Source organism: Nicotiana sylvestris, chromosome 6 (assembly GCF_000393655.2).
Source record: "Nicotiana sylvestris chromosome 6, ASM39365v2, whole genome shotgun sequence".
In the NCBI taxonomy this organism is placed as follows: Eukaryota; Viridiplantae; Streptophyta; class Magnoliopsida; order Solanales; family Solanaceae; genus Nicotiana; species Nicotiana sylvestris.
The window spans coordinates 29645959-29672483 of NC_091062.1; the positions used below are offsets into that span (position 1 = coordinate 29645959).

Genomic DNA, 26525 nt, shown 5'->3' on the forward strand with positions numbered 1-26525 from the left:
ACACAAGAGACAAGATAAAAAGAGGAAAAGAAGGAAAAAGTGCTGACAAAAGGAAAAACGAAAAAAAAAGCAGAAAAGAAAAGGTAGCTAGAACGAAAATAAAAAAAACAACAAAAAATAGAGAGAGCTGGGGGGACCACAAGGGCCGTTTTCTATCTTCTTCTTTCTACAATATACACACACTGATATATATAGAGGGGCAAAAAAACAAAGAGGGGGACAAGAAGAACGAGCGAGAACAGACTGAAAACAGAGAGGAAAAACGTGAAAAAGAGAGAGGAAAGAACAGATCTGTAGGATTAAAAAGTGAGTCACATACCAGACCTGGGTCTTCTTCTTCAAGCTTTCTTCCTTAAAATCTCTTTCAATTACTTTGAGCCATGAAAAGCTGAAATCTCAGCTCCAGAAAACGCAGCTACCGTAGCCCCTTTTCACCCCAAACCCGCCATGAAAACCTAGATCCTTACCTCCACAACACTGCCAAAGATAGCTAAGGTTTCTGAGTCGAGGCTACCATTCGATATCGTCGAGGTCACCACGGTGGTGAGAATAAAGTTGATTCGCTAGAGGTATTTTATTTTTATATTTTGTCTTTATGACTTATTGAAATTTGTTTGAATAAGCATTAAAGTTTGGAGTAGTATATATTGTTATTTGGAAGATTTGTTTCTTTGGCCCTTTCGTACTTCTTTATTTTTGGAAAAAATGGCGTGATGTTTGGTTCCTTTAGCTGATGTCTTGTTGTTTGGATTTATTATTTGAATTTCTTGACTCATGAATTAATCTTATGCTAGCTATTATTATTTTAGTTTGTTAAATAAAAATTAAATTTCTTAAGTATATAAACAATGACGCGAAGAGCAGTGTGAACTGAGTTTGGTTATTAGTGTCAAATGGCTAGATTTCAAAAGTTGTTTGGCAGTATTAGAAACACATAATTTCGGATCCTTGATGTATTTAAGCGTTGGGTGTTGCTGGACTATTTTCAGGTAACCGTTCTTGTTGCATATGCTTCTCCTTTATGCCAAGCCACTTTCTTGCCTTTTGTAAGTTTTTTTGACAAAAAGTCTTAATAATGTCAACCTAACAAGCCCTTTGAAACGATGTGCTGATTGTTTGAACTCTTTTGTACTAATCCAGTGCTGGAGCAGTGTAAGTAAATCTTAAGAAGTTCTGAGATGGTACAATTTACCGTAATATATTGGCACCATTAACTTAAATCATCTTCCTTATACATGGAATGCGATACTAATGTGAAAACACAATGTGGTTCGATTTACTGTTAAAGAGATAGCACATTAGTATTTGTGGAATTCGATTGTGTTCGATTGTTATAGTTGAATACAAATATCTACTTTAAAGAAATTGAGGCGTGCCATGCCAAATAAAATCTCAAAACTCATGGCCCTCATTTAATTAATTTTAATCTTTAGAAATCGAGGCATGCCATTAGTGAATTTTTCATGGCCCTCGCAAACTTGAAAGTTCGTAGTTGCTTTAGGCGCGTAATTTAAATTAATTTCCTTAAACTCGGGTATGCATTTCATGTGACTCAAATCCAAATCTCAACAACGTTAAATAAAATATGTCTCGGACTGCGGGTGCATTTCATGTGGCGTGGTCCAAAGACGCATTTTAGATGACGTTGAAATCTTTTTAAAATTAATTAAAAGCGATTAATTGTTTAAAATATACCATAGGCTAAAACATGTATTAAAATCCGATAATAGGCCAATTGTGATAGTTTCAGCGACCGTGCTAGAACCACGAAATCCGGGGGTGCCTAACACCTTCCCTCAGGTTAACAGAATTCCTTACTTAGAATTTCTGGTTCGCAGACTTCACAAGGAAAGTCGAATCTTCCTCGATTTGGGATTTAAAAATAAACCGGTGACTTGGGACATCAGAAAATAAACCATCCCAAGTGGCGACTCTGAACCAAGAAATGAATAAATAACCCCATTTCGAATAATGTCACTTAAAGTGGAAAAATTCCCTTATATACTACCTTCCGGGGTGTAGGTAAAAAGGAGGTGTGACACTTGTTAGTAAACTGCATTTGTAAAATAATTCTGGAGAAGCTAAAATAACATATAAACAGAAATGTAAACAAAAACAGAATTTAATCCGAGCCTACTGAATTCATGGTGTTTCCTTAAGGAACTTAATCCCCTCCTGGTACCTAAGGTTGTGGATTATTTCTTCCCAGGATAGAACGAATTATACACTGGTGTAGTGGTACTTCAAAATCCAGTGTTTCAGCGAACACAAAGATCGGTAGCAAATCACACTTACAATTGCTTTCTTTGTAGTTAAAACAATGCAGAAGAAAGGAGGAGAACTCAAAATTTCGTATGAAAAATCTGAGAGAATGGACTGCTATTTATAGACAATATGTTGATCTCAAATTGAAGAGGTGCATCTCTTCAGAAGGGTTGTTTACGTAAAATGGTCTTAACGTAAATGGCTATTTACGCAACAATAAACCGGGAATTCATAACAAGGAGGAAACTTAATTTTTTGTTAGTAAAACAGAAAACGGATAACAGAAAAATGCTTAATATTTCGTTGGATTTAATATTAATATTTCGTTGGATTTAATATTAATTTTCCTTTTACAAAAAATGGATATTTAATAATATTACATTAATATTTACTATTAACAAATAAATTTGGTCCAAAAAATTAATTAATCAATCATTTGTCCAAATCCAAATCCGAAGCAGAAGCCGAGAGAGCGAGCAACGATAATGGCGCGAGACTTGCCTTCTTCTTAACTTTTTAAGAGCTAGAAGAAGAGCAATTGTCTATATATCCATCAAAAATCTTTTCCTCTTCCAATATGGGACAATGTCCCTTTGTTAAGGAGGGAATCTCAAATATTTTATTTTCCCTTCATTTTCCATTGGCCCTCTTTTAAGCTACATTAAGCTTAAAAATCCAACCATCCTCCACATGAATGGGGGATGGCTATATCACGGAAATATGCATGAAAAACTATGTGATTCGCAAGTAAGGATTAATCGCATCTGGATAAGTAGGCTTCCCTTTGAACTTTTCGTAGTGAACTTAGGTCGGATATACTCGGTCAATCGATATATTTGATATCTTTGAACCGTCGAACTTTGGTGTATACCTAGACAACCATAAGTCATACAACCAACCCTTAGCCGTCTTTGGTTCTCATTGTTGTGTTCATTTCAGCCATGGACACCGCCTGGCTTCATAAGTGCGTAGAGAACTGGCCTTACAAAATTCTCCTTGAAGTGGCTAACACTTCACACTTACATAGGTGATTCCTAAATGTGTCATCCCATAGATACACTATTTGGTATACCCCATATCAAACTTAGAAATTATTAAAAAGCCTTAATGTTTTATCCTTGGTACTGAACAGTGTCTCATCACGAGAATGGACCAAAATTTTAGTTGACAATATTGAACCGTCATTAATGACTTTGTTTGATCTCCTTGAACCTAGAACTTAGTATCTCCAGTCTTCTAGGTAGAGTTACCGCCACAATGACTTGTTCTCGGCCATAGTCCCATTCCCCTCGATGATTTCTCAACTACCTCTCTAGTTAGGCCATTTGTAAGCGGATCCGACACATTATCACTTGACTTTACGTAGTCAATCGTGATAATTCCTCTAGAGAATAGTTGCCTAACGATTTTATGTCTTCGTCGTATATGACGAGATTTACTGTTATACATAACGCTCCCAGCCCTTCCAATTGCTGTTTGACTATCGCAGTGTATGCATATTGGTGCCAATGGTTTGGGCCAAAATGGAATGTCTTCCAAGAAATTTCGGAGCCATTCAGCTTCTTCATCGGCTTTATCTAAGGCTATGAAATCAGTCTCCATTGTAGAGCGGGCAATACAAGTTTGTTTGGATGACTTCTAAGATACTGCTCCTCCAATAGTGAATACATATCCACTGTGGACTTAGAATTAGTTAAACCGGTAATCCAAGTGTCCTTCAATCACAGCATGATATTTACTATAGTGTAAAGCAAAGTCTTGGGTATGTTCTAAATATCCTAAAACTCGTTTCATTGCCATCCAATAAGATTGACCTGTATTGCTCGTGTATCGACTCAATTTACTTATAGCACAAGCTATATCTGGTTGTGTACAATTCATGATATACATTAAGCATCCCAACACACGAGCATAATCCATTAGTGAGTTATAGGGATTCATCCCTGACGGGTTGGTTAAGTGCAAATGGATTTCAGAGAGTTCTTGATGGTCTCTATCATGGTTTGAGATGTATATTTCCTATTGGTGTGTGGGGTATGTGGCGTATCGTAATTTTCTCCAGAAGGAAATCAAATGGAAAGTTCTTAGCTAATTGAGTATGTGTTGCTTGCGACTCAGAGTGGATTTTGAGATTGGTCGTATCTTTCATATGGTGGCATAATGGGTGCGATGTGTGGTGTAGTATTGGGATTTGCAGGTGCAAGGTCATGATGCGGTTTTGAAGGGAAGGTCCTGAATCCTTAGGCAGCATGGACAGTTTCAAATGACTAGGTAAATGACATTTCTACTTGGTATGGCTTGATGAGAGTATACATTTCGAAAAGGGGCAATGTGTTTTGATTTATGTATACTTCATTGGTATTGTGTCACTCTCTTGTTTGATCTACTACTGGTATTCAAATTTTGCCTTGTGGCACAAAAGAATTATAGAAGTATTCCTCGTGGGATGATCGTGTATTGGAGTAATTTTAGACATTCAGGCGGTGGAGTTGAGATCGGATATGGTGATCCGTGTGTTCAAGGGATTTGGAGACTAGGAGTTCTCAAGAGCAAATTGTTTCGTGGTTGTGGACTGTGAAAACGTAGCCGAGGTTGGTCAGAAGATAGCATGTGTTGTGCTTCAGTTATTGTGGGCTTTTGGAGGGTTATTTGTGGGTGACCAGATTTGATTTTGAGTTCACTGGTAGGCCCAATATGGATGTGTGTTCTACATCGAGTCGGATATGTTGACTCCGAACTGCTATTGTTGAGAGAGATGCCATTCAGCTGTGGTTAAGCGTATTCGTGTTCCGAGATTTATTTGTGAGTTACTCTTCTATGCTATGAGGAGTTATGATTCGTTGGTTATATGCATATATGGTGCGGTTCTGTTTGGGATTATAGCGGTAACTCGAGCAAGATGAGTATTCGAGTATTGCGTGATTGATTGCGTGTTAGATATGTTCTTTCACATAGTGGCATTGTGTTATTTGCTCTCGTGGTTGTGTAATGCACTTTGAGGTTTTTGATGTCGAACTTCAAATGGGTTTGGATTTTGAGCAGGGTGGCTCGAGGTATATATGCAGACCAACATTTGGATGGGGTCACGCATTGCAACGAAGTTATGTTGGGATATGATCCTTCGAGTTAGATTCGTGTTTTCTGGTTCTACGGTGTGTGATAGGTTCTTAACATCGTGTTGAGGTGGTACTAGTGAACTTGCGGTACAACTCTCTTATTTGAGTCATTTTCCATGATTTGACTACATTTGGATTATTGCTTATTGGTGCATGGATTGCCCGGGTTGTGGCTTTAGATGGTATTGATGTGTCATGTCACTAGAGTAGCCGTGTTTGATGAGATGAGGTCATTGGACCTAGGATGAATACTAACGGATATGATTTCAGCATGTTGGAAGGATAATATCGAAATTCGGCTTAGGAATTTTCTATAGTCCTTGCCGAAGGAGAGGGAACTCCATGACTGGTTAATTTGAGGAATGGTTATGATTTCTACGTGTTTCTTTCATCATTGGCAGTATGCAGAAGTGTTGGGATGAGGCTTTGCTTGATAAGAGGTTATTACTGGTATTGGGTTATTTGAGCAGCTGTTGTGATTAGAAGTTATTGCTATAAGTGTTTGAGTTGTGTGTTATATCATGTGATTTCATATTGAGTTGCGGTTATGGCTTGATACAGCGTGTTCAGACTTATTCAGTGTGTAGATGTGAGATTCTGATCCTATAGATAAGTTCGGAAGTGAAAATTGGTTCTAAGGTTATGGGCTAGGTTGAATTGTGAAATTTCAGTTATGTTGTGCTATCGGACCTATATGGGATAAGGTGACGTGGGATCACCCCCGGGTATGTGCATGTTAAGGTTATACAATGATTTGATGGTTTTCGGAACAACTCTGGGCACATTCGAGGACGAACGTATGTTTAAGTGGGGGAGGATATAACGACCCGACCAGTCATTTTGAGCATTTGCACTTCGCTCGCCAGTTCTCGGGCATGAGAGCCTCGTATGATGTATTATGGCTTACATAAATCGTCGGTTTTGGTTTTCAGGACAATCGGAATAGATTCGGAAGAGCATGAAGCTTTAATTTGAAAGGTCTAACCACGTTTTGACTTTTAGTATTTGACCTCAGATTTGAATTTTGATGATTCGGTTAGCTCTGTGATAGAATTAGGCTTGAATTGGCGAAATTAGAAATTTGGTGATTTTCGATCGATAGTGGAAATTTTGATATTGGGGTCGGAATGGAATTCTGGAAGTTGGAGTAGGTTCGTAGTGTCATTTGTGATGTGTGTGCAAAATTACAGGTCATTCGGAGGTTATTTAGTAAGTTTTGGCGTCATTTGTAGAATTCGGAAGTTTAGAAGTTCTTAGGCTTGATTCCGAGGGTAATTTAGTGTTTTGATGTTGTTTTGAGTGTTCCGAAGGTTCGACTAAGTTCGTATGTTGTTATGTGACTTGTTGGTATTTTGGTTGAGGTCTCGAGGGCCTCGGGATAAATTCGGATGGTTAACGGAGGATTTGGAAAAGGGATTTTGCAGCTGAAGCTGCTGCTTCTGATGTTTCCGCACCTGCGGAGTGGTGACCGCATGTGCGATGATTGCAGACGTGGGAAGCAACCACAGATGCACAGTTTGTCGCAGGAGCGGGAGATTGGGCCGCACCTGTGAGCCCATAGGTGCAAAAACTGGTGAGTTGAGTGGAAACCGCAGATGCGGCGCCTTGACCGCAGGTGCGAAAATGCCTGGGCAGAAGGCATAAATTAAACGCTTCGCAAATTTTGGCCATTCATCACCATTTCTACTCAAATTTTGAAGCTTTTGGAGAGTTTTGAAGAGGGAATAAAGGGGGTTTTCATTGAGGTAAGTAACTTGATCTTAATACTCGTGATTATGGTGATTTTCAGTTGTTTAAGCATGTAGTTAGTAGGAGTTAGGGATGAAAATGAGGGGTTAGGGCTTGGGAAATTGGAGAGTTTGATTTGGTGATTTGAGGGACCATTTGATGTCGGATTAGGATGAATTTGGTATGGATAGACTCGTGAGTGAAAGGGCTTTCTAGTTTTGTGATTTTTGTCGTATTCCGAGACATGGGCCCACGTGGCCGGGTTTGAGAGGATTTCGGGATTTGTGGCTAATTTGATAGTTTTTCTTGTGGGATTCATTTCATTAACGTGTATTGATGGTATTATTCTGGTTGTGAATATATTCGGAGCGATTGGAGGCCGAGTCGAGGGTCAAGATCATCGCGGAGTAAGGATTTGACCAGTTTGAGGTAAGTAATGATTGTAAATCTAGTCATGAGGGTATGAAACCCTGGATTACACATCGTTTTACTACTTTGAGGTAACACACATGCTAGGTGATGGGCGTGTGGGCGTGCACCGTTGGGGATTGTGACTTGGTCTATCCCGTATCAACTATAAAGTTGCGTAGTTGACTGAAACTATATGATACTTATGTGTTTTAAGAAGAATTTCTATAAATTGTGCTGAATGTCATATTTGGGCCTTAAGCCAGAGCTGTTGGGACCCTTAGGGGCCTTTTCTTATTATCCTCTCACTGTTTTGATTGAAAATCTATACTCAGTCATGTTATGTTTATTGATTTCATAACTCAGTCTTTATTACCCCGTTTTGATGCATATAAAATGTTATTTTGGCTGAGCACCATGTTTTTACTTATAGCCCGAGTGACTTGAGAGGTTTATGACTGAGTGAGGCCGAGGGCCTGTTCGTATGAGGATATTATGGTATCGAGCTGCTTCGCCACAACATGTGGTCACTGATTCATGATTTTGTGAGGCCGAGAGCTTGATTGATTTATGCCACAAGGTGGCTTGTTATAGTGCTTGGGCGGTAAGAGCCCCTCCGGAGTCTGCACACCCCTAGTGAGCGCGGGTACCCTGAGTAAGTGATATGAGATATGCCCGAGGGGCTGTATACGAGGTTTTCCCGAGGGGCCGATTCTGAGTGATGTTATGCCCGAGAGGCTATTTATGATTTATGTTGCCCGAGGGGCTGTAAACGAGCAATGTTTTCCCGAGGGGCTGTTTATGATTTTCATCACTTTTACTCTCTTTTGCATTGAGCCTCTGTTGAAACTGTTGAAAAATATCTTCAAATAATTTTTTCCGAAAACTGGATTTTGTAAACGAGATGATTTGGCTTACATACTCATTTGAAAGCATGTTGTACTTACTGAGATTTCATGATGTGGACTTTATGTGTTTTACTGCTCGTTACTACTGCTCAGACTTTATTTACCTTTATTACTGACTAAGTTGGCGTACTCACATTACTCCCTGCACCTTGCGAGCCGATCCAGGGGTTGCTGGACGTGCTAGCGAGTGTTGAATTCATCCGGCGCGGATCTATTGGAGTTAGCAAGATAGCTGCATGGTGATCACAGCCCTGATCTTCTCCCTCCTATCTTCCTATTGATGTTATTAGTTATTTTCCAGACTGTATTAGTCTTAGTATTATCGGACTGTTCTTAGTAGATGTTCATGACTAGTGATACCCCGATGTCGGGCCTTTCTTTCCGCACTTTTGTTATTCAGATGTTCTTCATGAAGTTTTTATTATTAAATAGCGTGAATTATCTTTGAAAATGAAATATCTCGTTGTTTTTGGTAAAAGATTCGGCTTGCCTAGTTCCACGATAGGCGCCATCATGACATGGTAGTTTTTGGCCGTGACAGAAGCGCCACACAAGGGTTGTTCAGATTATACTCCCTCCAAACAAAATAAGAGTATTTAAGGTAAAAAGCGATTTTATTAAATAATTCTTCAATTTGCAAATTGAAACCGATACCTTTTTGATAGGGGCCGATGAATCTCAACCTTCCCATGAACCCCTAGTGATAATTAGAAATAATTTAATAGAATTAATAATAAAATTTATTCAATCAAATTATCATGTATTTATCCACAAGTTACCTTTTTTTTCTTAAATTACTCTTTATCTATCTTTAAAAAATTTAAATCATTTATTAGATAAAAGGTATATTTGAAAATTAATAATTAAGTCTATTTGATTTTTAAAATGACACGGACTAAATTTATATGGTTAAAACAAAATTATTGGATCTGATGGAGTAATATTTACGAGAGAAATTATAACAGTTCTAGATCTCAAAGTATATTAATAAGAACTGAAGCTCTACTACAATAACTAGTAGCCGAACTAACACTCCAATTGCAAATTAACCATGGAAATACAGAAAATAATATAGTTAGGGATATATGAGAAGAAGAGACGAGGAGTTCAGAGAGAATTAGGGATGAGAAATACAGACTTTTCCTAAGTAGTTACATGATTCGCTTATCCTACTCCTTGCATATTCTACTACTTATTATCAACATATTCTCCTTTGCTCAACCTGTGATCCCAAATAAAAGAAAAATTAACATCGATTGACCACATACAATAAAAATTGGTAAACTCTTAACCTTAGATTATGTTTGGCAAAGATAGTCTAAAAATATTTGTATTGTATTGTGATGACCCAAAGGGTCATCTTTCGTTTCAGAAACCGATTCCGTGTTTCGAGGCCTTAAAAACCTCATTTTCATTCTCCTCGATTTGCGTGCACAGTCTGTGCGTGTTTCCAGAAAGCCTTTATGTGAAATTTAAGAAAATATATTGAATTTTGCCTTTAAAATTGATTAAAGTTGAGTTTGGTCAATATTTTTGGCAAACACACCCGGACTCGTGATTTGACGGTCCCGTAGGGTCTGTAATAAAATATGGGACTTGGGCGTATTCCCGGAATCAAATTCCAAGGTCCCTATCCTGAGAAATTAATTTTTGAAGAAAATTATTTGTTGAAAAATATAAGAATTTTTAGAAATGGAAAAGTGTGTGATCTCATTGGTATGGGCCCGTATTTTGGTTCTGGAGCCCGGTACAGGTTTGATATAGTATGTAAGTCGTGTCTGTGAAATTTGGTGAGAAATGGGGCCGATTTGACGTGATTCGGACGTCCGGTTGTGCAAATAGAAATTTCAACATTCTTAAGGAATTTATGAGTTTTGGTGTTAAATTCGTTGTTTAAGATGTTGTTTTGACGATTTGATCGCACGAGCAAGTCTATATGATATTTTTAGACTTTTGTGCATGTTTGGTTTGGAGCCCCGAGGGCTCGGGTGAGTTTTGGATTGGTCACGGAGTGAGTTTGGAAAAATAAAATCTATTGTTGCATATGGTATCTATTGCAGGCCTCTTATCTCGCAATTGCGAGATCAGGTTTTGCATTTGTGAGCTTCACAGGCTTGGCAATTTCGAGGGTTTTATATCAATTGCGATGATGACTTGGACCAGCATAGTTCGCATTTGAGAACGTATCTTCGCATTTGCGAAGTCATCAGGAAGGGAAACCATCGCAATTGCGACCAAAGGTTCGCAACTGCGATAGTAGAAAACATGCAGCAGGTTCGCATTTGTGATGCATGTCTCCCATTTGCGAGTTTCGCAATTGCAAAGCTCTGGTCGCAAATGCGACAATTGCAACTGATCAAAACACAACTTAGATGAGATTTCACTTCATTCTCTCAAATTTTCAAACCCTAGGCTCCCATAGGCGATTTTCCAAAGAAGAGTTCTTCCCTAACTCATAGGTAAACGATTTCTAACTCATTTCCTTCAATCTATTCCATCTTTTTACAAGATTTCATCACAAAATCTAGGAATTTTCACGGGGAAATTGGGTGTTTTGGGTAGAATTTAGGGATTTTGAAATTTAGGAATTTAGACCTCAAATTGAGGCCGGATTCCAAAACCAATTGTATATCCAGGCTCGGGGGTGAATGGGTAATCGAGTTTTGGTCCGAACTTCGAGTTTTGACCATGTGGGTCTGGGGTCGATTTTTGACTTTTTGGGGAAAATATTAGGAAACCTATAATTAAGTATTGGAATTTAGTTCTTTAGCATTTATTGATGTTATTAAATTAATTATGACTAGATACAAGCGGATTGGAGGTGGAATCGAGAGGTAAAGCGGCAATTGAGGATTGATTGTGGCCGTGGAATCTAGGTAAGTGTTGTGGCTAATCTTAGCTTGAGGGATTAGGTATTGTTGCCTTATTTGCTACTTGTTTAGTTGTTAAGTACGATGTATAAGTGTGGTGACGAGTATGTATATGGTGTTGTAGGGTCATGGCATGCGAGTGAGTCTTATACTTGTGCCCGTTGTGTTCCTTTATACGTATTGTTCTTGCTGAAACTAGTTATTACTCATGTTAAACAAGTCTTACTATGTTTTTTCTTGGTTTTGCATATTGGTTGAGTATTGGCTCAAGTTGAGATTTCTGTTGTGAAAATTAAATGATGAAATGAAGTTATTTGATTGTGATACCCTTACCGGGTTGTTATTATTTCTGTTGTTGCTTATGGTGAGGAAGAGCGATAAAGCACGAAGGGTAATGCCGTGCACATTTCTATTTATGCATATGGTGAGGAAGAGTGATAAAGCACGAAGGGTGATACCGTGCACATTAACATTATTCATATGGTGAGGAAGAGTGATAAAGCACGAAGGGTGATGCCGTGCACATTTCTATTATTCATATGGTGAGGAAGAGTGATAAAGCACGAAAGGTGATGTCGAACATGTTTCTATTATTGATTGCATGGTGAGGATTGGGAGTAAAAGCAGGAAGGGTGATGTCGTACATTTTCTGTTTGTTGTGTTTATTTGTTGCTATCGGTTCAAGTGTTTTAGCTGTTTAGATTCCTTTACTGCTGTGATTCTTTGTATTGAAACCCCCATAGCATGTTGCCCCTTCTCGTTCATTTCTGCTCAGTTTTTAATACTTGTTATTCTGTTAGTATATTGTTTAACTGCACAAGTTTATATTGTTTGTCGTGTCCTAGCCTCGTCACTACTTCGCTGAGGTTAGGCTCGGCACTTAATAGTACATGGGTTCGGTTGTACTGATACTGCACTCTGCCCTTTTATACAGATCCCGCTACTAGACCATACTGATCAGAGCACGAGGTTGCTGCCTTCAGTCCACAGGAGACCCAAGGTAGATCTGTCGGTGTTCGCGGACCCTGGAGTCCCCTTCCCTCTATCTTAGTTCCTGGTTTCTTTCATTCTAAGAAACAGATGTATTTTTCCTTTAAACCAGTATTTGTAGAAATTCTTAGATGTTTGTCAATTGTGACACCAGATCATTGGGGTAGCCTTGTTTTAGAGTTTGAACTGTTATGAAACTTTCGCACTTTATATTTGCTTAGACTTAGCTATTATTTATTACTGTTTGGGTTAATAGTTAATGCATTAGAAATGTATATGTCGGCTTGCCTAGATTTCATGAATAGGCGTCATCACGATCCCGACCGTGGAAAATTCAGGTCGTGACAAGTTGGTATCAGAGCACTAGGTTGCTTAGGTCTCACAATTCATGAACAAGCTAGGTTGAGTGTGAGGGATTGGTACAGAGACGTCTGTGCTTATCCCCTAGAGGCTACAGAGTTTAGGAATAACTTCACATCTATTCTTTTCTATCATGCAATTTAATTTTTCAATGCTAATTGAACTCCTACTATGTTCTTTCGCAGATGGCAAGAACACGTACCGCTTCATCAGCTGATCAGCAGCCCGAGCCCCCGGCGACAGCTCTTATGAGGGGCAGAGGACGAGGCCGAGGCAGGGGCAAGGCTTAGCCCAGAGCAGCAGCACCAACACCAGCGGCGGAGCCTCAGGTAGAGTTTGACGATGAGGTTCCAGCCCAGACCATTCCAACAGAGCCAGCTTAGGCTCCGGAGGGGTTCATCGCTACTCCGGTACTTCAGGACACTTTGGTCCGTCTAGAGGGCCTTATGGAGAGTGTTACTCAGGCAGGCATACTTCCTGTAGCACCAACCGTCTCTCGAGCTGTGGGAGGGGCATAGACTCCTGCTACTAACACTTCGGAGTAGATGGCTCCCTAGTTTCAGACTCTAACAGCCTAGCCAGTTTAGGTAGTTCCACCGGGTGTGGTAGCTCAGACCGGTGATGGATCAGTTATGTCTTCTGATGCTTTGTGGAGGTTAGACAGGTTCACCAAGCTTTTCACTACTACCTATGGCGGTACATCTTCAGAGGAACCCCAGGATTATTTGGACAGTTATCACGAGGTTCTACGGAACATGGGGATAGTGGAGACTAATGGGGTCGACTTTGCAGCTTTTCGTCCATTCAGGTTCTGCCAAGAAATGGTGGAGAGATTATTGTTTGGACAAACTAGCTGGGTCACCATCTCTCACTTGGGATGAGTTCTATCAGCTATTTCTCGAGAAGTTCCTTCCCGTCACTCAAACAAGTGATGAGACAGTGAGTAAAAAATGATAGAAACGTAACCAGCCCATCGGGCAAGACATGTACCATAAACCGCCCATCGGGCAAAATATCAATAGAACCAGCCTCTCAAGCTACCTTACATCACTCGTAATCAGCCTCTAGGGCAAAAACATAAATCAAAATAGCCCTTCGGGCAACATAACATCACTCACACTAGGTACCCGCGCTCACTGGGGGTGTTCAGACTCCAAAGGGGCTCCTACAACCCAAGCGTTATCACAAGCTGTAACGACCTGAACGGTTGTTTTGAGCTTTTATACTTCGCTCACTAGTTCTCGGGCATGACTAGCCCCGTGTGATGTATTATGACTTATGTAAATTATCGCTTTTGGTTTTCAGGGTAATCAGAATGAATTTGGAAGAACAATTATATATTTGAAGCTTAAAATTTGGAAGGTTTGACCAAGTTTTGACTTGTTAGTATATAATCTCGAATTGGAATTTTTATGATTTGGTTAGCTCCGTTAGGTGATTTGGGACTTAGGAGCATGATCGGAATGTATTTTGGAGGTCCGTGGAAGGTTTAGGCTTGAATTGCCGAAATTGGGATTTTAGAGTTTTCCGGTTGATAGGTGAGATTTTGATATAGAGGTCGTAATAGAATTTTGGAAGTTGGAGTAGTTCCGTTGTGTCATTTGTGACGTGTGTGCAAAATTTCAGGTTATTCGGAGTTGAATTGATGGGTTTTAGCAACGTTTGTGGAATTTGAAAGCTCCTAAATTCTTAAGCTTGAATTCGAAATTGATTTAGTATTTTGGCATTGTTTTGAGTGATTCGAAGTCTCGACTAAGTTTTAATGATGTTATGGGAGGTGTTGGTATGTTTGGATTAAGGTCCTAAGGGCCTCGGGTGTATTTTGGGTGAGTTTTGAGCGAGTCCGGGCATTACCGGGACTCAAGCATTGGTTCTGGTACTTAAATTTACAGCTAGGGTGGAAGTTTTACCTCTGAGCACGGTGGTTTTACCGCTGGGGCGGAAAATGGTCCGCGGTGAGGAAGAATCCGCAGGTTCACTAGTCTGACTTCGAAATCCTATATCTTTTGATCTACAAGAAATTTTGATATGATTCAAAAACAAAAGTTGTAGCCCTTCGTGTCTAGTATTCAAAAAACTAAAGAAATCACAAGTTGGACATCTGTAGAGACATTTATGGCCAAAATACTAACGCATGTCACTGCAGTCAATATTTTCCGCTGTAGCAATAGTTTTACCGCGGTCAGCAAAGTTTTTACCTTGGTCAACAGTGATGGGGATCCGAAAGGTGCTCTATAAATACGAGATTTGGGGTTTTATTTCATATTTTGACCTAGAGAGCTCGGGTTTTGGCGATGTTTTGAGGGATTTTCAAGAAAATCATCGGGTAAGTGATTCTAACACAATTTTGGCTAAAATACATGATTATAACATTGGATCCATCATTTGAGTAGAGATTTGGGATGTAAATTTGGGGGAAATTGTGGAACTTCAAAAAATGGATTTTTGGAATTTGAAAGCCGATTCGAAGTCGGAATTGACTGAAACTAGTATGGATAATCTCGTAATTGAATGGGTTGTTGGATTTTGAGACTTTGGTCAGATTCCGAGACGTGGGCCTGGGGGCCAAATTTGAGAAATTTCGGGATTCTTGAGTTAAATTTAGAGGTGTGCATTCGAATCGGTTTATCGATAAATCGATTCAATTATTTTTTATCAGTTTATCGATATCGATTTATCGATTTTGATTTCAAAATTTTCCTTATCGAGTTATCGATTTTGATTTTATCCTCTTCGGTTATCGCTTTATCGATAAACCGATAAGATATATAATTTTTTTTTACCCTTATTCTATAATACCCTTTCTTTTACCCTAAGTCCCTAACCCTATTATTTCATCTACCACATTTAAGGAATGATCATATTTAAAGCTCAAGGGAATGAAGTTCAAATTAATGGAAAATAGAATTAGCCGTGATGATGTATTTTTTTTTATACTGTTGAAGTGTTGGTGGCATACATTTGATCCCTTACTTTAGATTCGTTGCATATGCTTGTTGACACAATTTTTATATTTGAAACGGTGTTCGTTTTATTTTAGCTTATTTTTATCCATATTAGTTAGGCGTGTTTAAGCGATATACTTTCCATGGAATCCCGCAAATTTTCTTATTGGTGTAATCGATAACCGAATCGATAAGCCCCAAAAATCGATAAATCGAAATCGAAAAAATCAAAACCTTATTGAAACGATAACGATAAGCATATGTACAAATCGATAATCGATAAGTAATTATCGATAATCGATAAGTAATTATCGATAATGGTCAAAATCGAATTGATAAATCGAATGCACACCCCTAGTTAATTTGATTATTTTCGCTTGGGCTTTGTTCCTTTAGCGTATATTGATGATAATATACTGATTTTGGTTATATTTGGAGCATTTGGAGGTCGATTCGAGAGGCAAAGGCATCACGGGCTAGAGTTTGGACCGGTTTGAGGTAAGTAATGATTGTAAATGTTTGTCTTGAGGGTATGAAACCCCGGATTTCACATCATTGTGCTACTTTGAGGTGATGCACATGTTAGATGACGAGTGTGAGGTTATGCACCATTGGGGATTGTGACTTAGTCTGTCCCGTATGACTGTTAAGTCTTGTTGTTGTCAATAACATTAGATTGAAAGCCACTTCATATTGATATTGAAATTTCTATTTGGTAGGTCATAATACAACAACTTGGAATTTTGGCTCTCCTACAAACACCTGCCAATATTGTGGGGCCATTTTATGGTATGAATAACGGACAAAAAAAACTAAACAGACAACACGGCCAAAATTCTCATTTTGTTGTATGGAAGGCCGTGTAAGACTACCGTTAATGAGCTAACCCCTGCCCTATCTCAAATATCTTTTGAGCATAGATTCTGGACAACTTGGTATCACTTTTCGAAAAAATATCAGAGTTTATAACTCTATGTTCGCATTTACATCTATGGGAGGCCGAGTTGACAGAAGCATCAATCGTTCAAAGGGCCCATATGTTTTCAGGATGAGTGGTCAAAATTATCATCACATTGGCTCTCTGTTGCCGGAAATGTAAAGGAGGTGTCCACGCAAGCAGTACCTTAGCTCACATGTGCTCTTAACTTAACTATAGTTAGATCAATGTAATCGTAGTTAGTCCATTAGTTTAATACTTGTACAGCTGTACATGAGTTGGCAGTAGTTAGTTGGTCACTGTAGGAAGTAGTTATATACGCTGTATATTGTTCATTTTAGATATATCGAAGAAGAAAATTTCCTCCTCTGCTCTTCTTCTCACAAGCTGCTTCTTCTTTTCTCTGAATTCAATCACACTTTCAGTTTAATCACGAGAATTTAACATGGTATCAGAGCCGTTGATCGGGTAATTCTAAGGAATTTTCGAGCAATTAAGGAAAATTCGAAGGAATTCACTCATTTCTGCATTCGTTAGAACCCTAATTTTCTGCAATTGCAGTTTTTCAGCACCTTGATTTGACCTAATTCATAGCGATCTCTGAAGAATTGAGCGGTACTACGAACGACGAAGTCAATACAGCCGGAGGATCCATGATTCTCGATCATAATCACCCGCTATATCTATCCTTCCGATGGACCTGGATCCATGTCGGTTGGGCTTATACTAACTGGAATGGATAATTACACTCTCTGGAGTTGAGCTATGAAGGTAGCCTTGTTAGGAAAAAATAAATTGTGTCTAGTCGATGGATCAACTTCAAAAGAAGATTTTGGATCTGGCCTAGCACACCAGTGGGATCGATGCAACGCGATTGTGACCTCATGGTTGATGAGCAATGTTAGCAAAGATTTAATAACTGGAGTACTCTTTTCATCTAATGCTTGTACAGTATGGGCTGCATTCAAGGAACGTTTTGATAAAGTAAATGGATCGAGATTATACTATCTGCACAAGGAGATCTTCACTATGACTCAGGGAATGTGTTCTGTTTCTACCTATTTTACAAAGCTCAGAGATCTATGGGCAGAGTATGACTCCATTTTACCACCACCTCCAGCAGCTGAGTATGTTGAGCAGTTGGAATATCAACGTTTGTTGCAATTTCTCGTGGGATTAAGTGATAGCTTTGAACAAGCTAGAAGTCAGATCCTCTTAATGCCTACCTTGCCGTCTATCAACAAAGCATATGCCATGGTAGTTAAAGATGAAAGCAGGAGGATGATTACTGGTGCCAATTATGGAAATGCAGGGAATATTGAGCCTACTGCTCTATTTACTGCACAATCAGGAAACAAGCAAAGAAGAAATTATAGTTTGGAGTGTGACTTTTGCCATCTAAAAGGACATACTCGAAAAGATTGATATAAACTAATGAAATGTGATTTTTGTAATAAAACAGGACATTTGAAGGACAAATGCTACAAAATCGTGGGTTATCCTCCAGATTTCAAGCCAAGGGGAAAGGCAAATGTTGCCCTATTGAGTGAACAATCTCAAACCACACCGGTGCCTAGTCAACAAACAAGCAATGGGACAGTACCAGCCCAGTTCTTCACACAAGATCAGTACAACCAACTATTACAACTATTGAGCAAGAGTTCTATTGGAGATGCCAGTGCTCACATGGCAGGTAAATGCTTTTGTGGCAATGTAGAGTTATGTGAAAATATGGTACTTTGCAAATGGATTGTAGATACAGGAGCTATGAATCATATGTCTAGTTCTAAAGAATTGTTACATAATAAACAATCAGTAGGAAGCACATGACAAGTTCAGTTGCCTACCGAAGATTCAACCACAATTTCGCACATGGGAGAATGCCAACTTACAGGAGGTGATACTCTTAAGGATGTTCTTTGTGTTCCAACGTTCAAGTTCAATCTTTTGTCAGTATCCAAAATGACAAAGGACTTGAAGTGCTGTGTCACATTCTTTCCACAATGCATTGTATTTCAGGACCTCTTTGCGAATGAGATTGGTAAAGAGGAGGAAGGACTATATGTTCTTTCTACATCAGTTGGAGGAAAATTAAATCGAGCATTTGCAGCAACTAGTGGAGCAGGTGGTGCAGATTTATGGCATAAGAGAACAGGACATGTTCTAATGCAAGTTCTTAGGAAGATTCCTAGCCTACTGAATAATACCATTCTCTTGTATCAATCAATTGACTAAGTGTGAGATATGTCCATTAGCAAGACAAACTAGAGTACCATTTCCACTTAGTAAGAGTAAAAGTTTATCTAGTTTTGACTTGATACACATGGATGTTTGGGGTCCATATAAGGTTCCTACTCATAATGGCATGAGATTTTTCCTTACTTTGGTGGATGATTGCACTAGATGGACTTGGGTATTCCTTATGCGACTTAAATCTGATGTAGTATTTTTACTCAAAAACTTTATTGCATTGGTCAAGACACAATATGGTAAGCCTATTAAGATATTTCGATCAGATAATGGAGGAGAATTTTTCAATCATTCTTGCAAGGAGTTATTTCAGTTGCATGACATTGTACACCAGAGTTCTTGCCCATACACTCCTCAGCAAAATGGGGTAGTTGAACGAAGACATAGGCATATACTTGAGACAACCAGAGATATTAGATTTCAGAGACATCTACCTGTTAGATACTGGGGCCATTGCATTGACACAACAGTCTACATTATCAACAGGATACCCTCCTCAATTGTTGTAGGTAAATCTCCTTATGAAGTGCTACATGGGAAACAACCTTCTATTTCCCATTTAAGAGTGCTAGGATGCCTATGCTTTGCAACAAACTTGATCAAGCATGAAAAGTTTGAGCCAAAGGCAGTGAGATCTGTTTTGTTGGGATATGCAACACATCAAAAGGGTTACATGCTATTGGATTTGGAACACAGAGTGTTCTTCATTAGCAGGGATGTAGTCTTTTATGAAGATGTGTTCTCATTCCAATCTTTAGACACTACTTCACCAGATTTCTTTCTTGATTCGACTCCTGTTCCTAGACAGGATGTTATTACAGATCCAACTCCTATGGCTGTTCATATGCCACACAATGAACCTTGCACACAGCCAGCTCCATGTTCCCCATATTTACCTGAGATTTCCTGTTCCACAGATGCTACACCTACTTCAGTCCCTGATGATGATCCCACAGTTGCTGGTTCTACTATTGATGTTCCAGTGCCTAATTGTAATCTACTCACTCTTGGACAGGATATTAGAAGATCAGGGAGAGTGTCAAAACCTCCCATCTGGCTACAGGATTATGTTCAGCATACTAAAGGAAAGTCTGCAGGATACTGCAAATATCCACTCTCTGAGGTGATCACCTATGATCACATTGCACCTAAATATCAAAGTTATTTGTCCCAATTTTTTGTTGAAGTGGAAACAGTGACCTACCAAGAAGCAGTTAAAGATAAGCGATGGGTAAAAGCCATGAAGTCTGAAATCAAGGCTTTAGAAGATAACCACACATGGGCTCTTATCCTATTACCTAAGGGTAAGAAGGCTATTGGATGTAAATTGGTGTACAAGATTAAATACAAGGCTACTGGGGAAGTAGAGAGATTTAAATCCATATTTGTGGCAAAAGGATACAACCAGAGAGAAGGGTTAGACTACCAAGAGACATTTTCACCTGTGGTAAAAATGGTGACTGTCAGGAGTGTGCTTTCCATAGCAGCTTCCAGGCATTGGACCATCCATCAAATGGATGTGTACAATGCATTCTTGCAAGGTGATCTTTTTGAAGAAGTGTATATGACTATCCCACAGGGGTTCAACGATTCCACTGATAAGTCCTTAGTCTGTAAACTGCTCAAGTCCCTCTATGGACTTAAGCAGGCTTCTAGATAATGGAATATCAAGTTAACAACAACATTGCAGAACTATGGTTTCACACAAAGCCACCTAGATTATTCCTTGTTCCTCAAGCGAGTGGGAGAAAAGTTGGTGGTGGTTCTAGTCTATGTTGATGACTTGTTAATCACAGGTGATGATATCTTGCTTATACAACAGACCAATGATGATTTACAGTCTAGTTTTAAGATCAAAGACCTTGGTGAGCTCAAGTTTTTCTTGGGCATTGAATTTGCTAGGAGTGACCAGGGAATTTTGATGCATCAACGCAAGTATGCCCTGGAGTTGATCTCTGATTTGGCATTAGCAGGGTCAAAGCCAGTCCACTCTCCTATGGAGCTTAATCTCAAACTGACTACCACTGAGTTTGATGCTCATACAAACTCTGTTGGTGATAATATTCTTCCTGATCCTGGACCATACCAACGTTTGCTGGGGAAAGTACTCTACTTGACTATCGCTCGTCCTGACATTTCATTTGCTGTGCAGTGTTTGAGTCAATTCATGCATACACCCAAGTCCTCCCATATGGAGGCTGCTATGAGGGTCATGAGATATGTCAAGTCTTGTCCTGGTATGGGTGTGTTACTAAGTGCTAATTGCTCTGCCTCTCTTTCAGCCTTTTGTGATGCAGATTGGGCTGCTTGCCCTAACACACGCAAGTCAGTCATTGGCTATTTTGTCAAGTTTGGCAGCTCTTTGATTTCTTGGAAGTCCAAGAAGTAGTCTACCATCTCTCGCAGCTCAGCAGAGGCTGAGTATAGGAGTTTGGCATCCACTGAGGTGATTTGGATTCTAAGTTTGTTCAAGGAGTTGGGCATTCCTCATTCCTCTCCTGTTCCTATATATTGTGATAGTAAATCCGCTATTCAAATTGCAGCGAATCCAGTTTTTCATGAACGTACGAAACACATTGATATTGACTGCCATTTCATTAGAGAAAAGGTTCAGCAAAGGCTGATTAGTACTGTCTATGTTCCTACTGCTGAACAGGAAGCTGACTTGCTAACCAAGGGCCTTGTGCGATTTCAACATGACTATTTGGTGTCCAAGCTAGGACTGAAGAACATCTTCAGTGGACCTAGCTTGAGGGGGCGTAAAGGAGGTGTCCACGCAAGCAGTGCCTTAGCTCACATGTGCTCTTAACTTAACTATATTTAGATCAATGTAATCGTAGTTAGTCCATTAGTTTAATACTTGTATAGCTGTACATGAGTTGGCAGTAGTTAGTTGGTCACTGTAGGAAGCAGTTATATACGATGTACATTGTTCATTTTAGATATATCGAAGAAGAAAATTTCCTCCTCTGCTCTTCTTCTCACAAGCTGCTTCTTCTTTTCTCTGAATTCAATCACACTTTCAGTTTAATCATGAGAATTTAACAGGAAAGTGGAAAAAAACCACACTTTGCCCAGCTATATATATATATGATACTGAAAATGAGATACATAACAGAATGAATAGTCTGCTCCATGAAGAAGTTGATCCTAAAATTGTTCAGGGCTTATCCGAAATGCTGGACGAGCATAATATTTTGGCAAAAATATTTCGAATGGCAAGGGATAGATATAAACAACATCCTAAATCTGTTTTCCGTCTACGACTACTATCCGATAGGACAAGAGATGGCCGGCAATACAATATACCCACAGCCTCTGAAGTTGCAGGACTAGTAATTGGTGATCTTACTGATGAAAATTTCCAGCGAGATGTTATAGTAGAACATCGGAAAAACGGACTTCAAAGAATCACAGATTTGCACCCAAGTTTCATGTCTATGACTTACCTATTAATACACCCATATGGTGAAGATGGATATAGGCTTGGAATTCTTTTGACAGATGTAATCAACAAAACTTTCGCGAGAGAAAAATTGACAATGAGACAGTTCTACTGCTTCAGGATACAACAAAGACTTAACGAAGCGCACACTCTTCTACAAGCTGGTAGACTATTGCAGCAATACGCCGTGGATGGTTACATGGCAATTGAAGAAGAAAGATTTCGTTACATCCGGAATAATAAATAAAAACTCAGGGCTGGTCTATTTTCTGGATTGATAGATGCTATTGTCCGAGGTGATTCTGATTGTTCAATGATAGGGAAAACCATTATCTTGCCTTCTTCACACACTGGGGGACCTCGATATAGGGTACAAAATTATCAAGATGCAATGGCAATTTGTAGGTGGGCGGGATATCAAGATTTGTTCATTACTTTCACTTGCAACCAAAAGTGGCCAGAAATAAATGAAATGCTCCGTTTAATTGGACAAGAGAGCGATGACAACCGGGTTGATATCATATGCAGAGTTTTCCAAATAAAATTGTTCCAGCTAATGCAAGATCTAAAAAAAAAAAGGCAGCCTTTTGGAAAAATAATTGCATGTAAGTTAACTCATTCACTACATAATGCACACATTACTAATAACATAAATATGCATGAAACAAGTGTTAGTAACAGGTATTTTGAATGTTAGCAATTCTCATTGTTATGAAAACTATAATTTCTTAGTTTATCCTTAAGGCCAGAGGCAGATCCAGGATTTAAATCATATGAGTTCAACTCTTAAGATTTTTAACATTGAACCCATTATACTTTTAAAGTTATGGGTACATATCCTCTATTTTTGCAATTTTAGTGAATTTTTACATATAAAGTTTTACACCGCATCGAAAGTTATGGGTTTAGTTGAACCCGTTCGTTGCTAACTACATCCGCCTCTGCTTAAGGCTTTAGTTTTAAGAAGTTCGTCATAATCCAACAACTTAGTCGTACATAATTTCAATATACATGGCATTCACATCAATGTGCTTATCTGACTTTTGGTAACAATATAATGCATCATACATATGTGTGGAATAGTAAAGGATCTTGAAAAAATAAGCAACAAAGATATTTTGAACTGTTAACGATGCTACTTGATGCTATTTTCACTAAATTGAATTAGACGATCTTACATAATTCTATTATGAAATGTATTTATATGCATATATACAAGTTCTATTAGACTTATATTTGATAACTTCAAAAGAAAGTCATAGATGGCAAGTCCAAGTAAAAAAAAAGAAAAAAAAAAGAATAACTACTAAGTTAGAAGGAAGTTACATAGCTCTTGAGGAGTTGGCGAGCACACAACTATACCAACTATCCCAGTCTGAATAGCAACCCTAGCTACAGATCCAAGCTTCAAAAATAATTTCACCCGTAATACATAACTATAGGACTTAATACCAAAACAGAGTAGATATTAAATTGTACGTTCGTATACAATCTTTACCCATAAGCACCCCATTCACCATGATTGGCAACGGAGTAATTGTCATGAGCCTCTAAACGTCCTGCCAATGTCCATATAAGAATCATTGACATATCATACGTTTGTTTAGATACCTTTTTTTAGCACAAATGCACATAGACAGCAGTTGTTATTGATATCACCAAATCCTTTTTGTCACGTCAGATTAAATCTCAATCTTAATCCACGAGATTTTTTACCGCCGAAAAACAGAGAATAATTACATAGTATAGCTTCTGCATATGTTGGTAAAAGAATGTGTACTGCATGTCTTTTGTACCTGCATCCTAACCATAACCTTATACTATTCATTTACAGGTTTATATACAATTGAGTTTCAGAAGAGAGGTTTACCTCATGCGCATATATTGCTCTTCCTGCATCCCACATTAAAAAGCCCCTCCACAAATCATATTGACAGAATAATAGCAGCAGAAATACCTGATTTGGAAGTTGATCCTGACGGTTATAATGCTGTTAAGAACTTTATGATGCATGGACCTTGCGGAGAATTAAATCCACATTGCCCATGTATGAGGCAAGGAAAGTGCACGAAGCATTTTCCGAAGAAATTCAATGATCGAACAACTTTTGATTCAGATGGATTTCCTATTTATAGGATTAGGAACACAAGTACTCAAGTCAAGAAAAATGGCGCCAACTTAGACAGTAGATATGTTGTCCCTTGCAATAGGGATTTGCTTGTCAAATATGATGCACATATAAATGTCGAATTATGCAATTACTCAAGGTCTGTGAAGTACTTGTTCAAGTATGTCCATAAAGGGTCTGATAGAGCAACTGCAACTATAGAATCTACGAATACTGCTGCAGAAAATGTTGAGATAAAAAAAAATCTAGACTGCAGATAGATATCAGCTACAGAAGCTTGCTGGAGGATCTTTAAATTTGACATACATTATAGAAAGCCGGCAGTTGAGCGTCTGCCTTTTCATTTAGAGGGACAAAACACAATAATATTCGAAGAAGAAAAGCGAGCAGAAAGCGTGATTAGCAGACCGGACATAGAAAAGACAAAATTCACAGAATGGTTTGAGTCGAACAAAAGATATGACGATGCACGAGAGCTAACATATTCGGACTTTCCTACGCGTTGGGTCTAGAATGCAAAGGACAAAACTTGGAATAGAAGGCAAAGTGGGAAGGCAGTTGGTAGAATTTACTTCGCACATCCTGCAAGTGGAGAATGTTTTTATATGAGAATGCTGCTTAACTTTGTGAAAGGAAGCACTTCCTATGAAAGCATCAGAACAATAAACGGAGTGGAGTATAAAAATTATAGAGATGCATGCTACGCGTTAGGATTATTAGATGATGATAAAGAGTGGAATGACTGCTTAGCCGAGGCTGCACTTTGGGAGACAGGAAATGAGTTGAGACATCTATTTGTAACGATACTTATTTACTGTCAGGTATCTGATTCAAGCAAATTTTGGAAGAACAACTGTGGAATTTTATCAAAAGATATAACATCATTACAGAGAAATAGATTTCAATTGAAATATTTACAGTTAACTGAAAAACAAGTAGAAGCATATACATTATTTGAGATTGAAACCATCCTATTAAAGATGGGAAAAAGTTTGAAAGACATAGATGGAATGCCGCTACCAGATTCTACGTTACTGCGAAATGTGGGAAGCCGTCTGCTCAATGAGGAGCTAGACTATGACAAAGAGGAGCTAAAAGTACTGCACTACAAATCATTCGCTCTCTTAAATGATTGCCAAAAGTTAGCTTATGATGCAATAATAACATCAGTTGAGAATGAACAAGGACGATTATTTTTTATAAATGGACATGGTGGTACTAGCAAGACATTTCTATGGAATACAATAATTTCCAACCTCAGATCACAATCAAAAATAGTTCTTCCCGTTGCTACTTCTGGAATTGCAGCTTTGTTATTGCCAAATGGTAGGACCGCTCATTCGCGCTTCCATATTCCTTTGGACGTTACTGTAGAATCCACTTGTGAAATAAAACAAGGCACCCAGTTAGCTGAACTTCTCAACAGAACTTCTTTAATTATTTGGGATGAATCCCCCATGGCAAATAAGTTATGTTTTGAAGCATTAGATAAGACGTTGAGAGATATCATGCGAGTGAGGTATGAAAATAGCTCGGACAAACCTTTTGGAGGCCTTACAGTTGTATGTGGTGGTGATTTTCGCCAAATATTACCAGTTATTTCAAAGGGTACCCGAGCTGATATTGTTGATGCATCACTAAACTCCTCTTATTTGTGGCCATTTTTCACAATATATGAACTGAAGCAAAATATGAGACTATGCAATGGAAAAGTAAGTGATTGCGAGGCTGACCAAACTGCTACTTTTGACAAATGGTTGCTACAGGTTGGAAATGGATCATTTTACGACGATATTAACAAGGAGCAAATCAAATTGCCTCCTGAATACGCATGAAATCATCTAACATGTTGAGGCAGTTTATCCATGTCTCCTACAAAATTACAGTGACCTAACATATCTGAAAAAAAGAGCAATACTAACGCCAAAAAATGATATGGTACATGAGTTGAACGATAGAATTCTGAAAATGATACCAGGTGAAGGAAGAACACATTTCAGCTCTGACAATGTATGCAAAGCGAGCATGAACACTAACGATGAAGAACTGTTGTACCCAACCGAATTTCTAAATAGCTTAACATTCCCTGGCATCCCTAATCATGACATACACTTAAAAGTAGGTATCCCAGTTATGCTTCTCAGAAATCTAAACCAAACAGAAGGCCTATGCAAC

At 38.7% G+C, this 26525-nt stretch overlaps 2 protein-coding genes and 1 long non-coding RNA gene across 3 annotated transcripts; all 3 read left to right on the forward strand.

Moving 5' to 3' along the window:
• Nucleotides 1-208: 208 nt before the first annotated feature.
• On the forward strand, nucleotides 209-8881 carry LOC104228293 (uncharacterized). The gene is made up of 2 exons (XR_711306.2): nucleotides 209-569; nucleotides 8591-8881. It is a non-coding gene; the product is annotated as an uncharacterized lncRNA (long non-coding RNA).
• Nucleotides 8882-17418: 8537 nt separating this feature from the next.
• LOC138870424 (uncharacterized) lies at nucleotides 17419-18762 on the forward strand. The gene is made up of 3 exons (XM_070148228.1): nucleotides 17419-17902; nucleotides 17990-18220; nucleotides 18482-18762. The coding sequence occupies exons 1-3, from the start codon at nucleotides 17419-17421 to the stop codon at nucleotides 18760-18762; spliced, it is 996 nt and encodes a 331-aa protein (XP_070004329.1).
• A 6199-nt stretch (nucleotides 18763-24961) lies between these two features.
• On the forward strand, nucleotides 24962-26185 carry LOC138870425 (uncharacterized). The gene has a single exon (XM_070148229.1). The coding sequence runs from the start codon at nucleotides 24962-24964 to the stop codon at nucleotides 26183-26185; it is 1224 nt and encodes a 407-aa protein (XP_070004330.1).
• Nucleotides 26186-26525: the final 340 nt, after the last annotated feature.

What these genes read in the sequence shown, in the direction of transcription:
- LOC138870425 (XM_070148229.1), top strand. Translation starts at nt 24,962, where the DNA reads ATGCTGCTTAACTTTGTGAAAGGAAGCACTTCCTATGAAAGCATCAGA.
- LOC138870424 (XM_070148228.1), top strand. Translation starts at nt 17,419, where the DNA reads ATGAGCAATGTTAGCAAAGATTTAATAACTGGAGTACTCTTTTCATCT. An exon ending in CAAGCAAAGAAGAAATTATA is followed by an intron (nt 17,903 to 17,989) that starts GTTTGGAGTGTG and finishes GTAATAAAACAG; the next exon opens with GACATTTGAAGGACAAATGC. An exon ending in TGCCAGTGCTCACATGGCAG is followed by an intron (nt 18,221 to 18,481) that starts GTAAATGCTTTT and finishes ATCTTTTGTCAG; the next exon opens with TATCCAAAATGACAAAGGAC.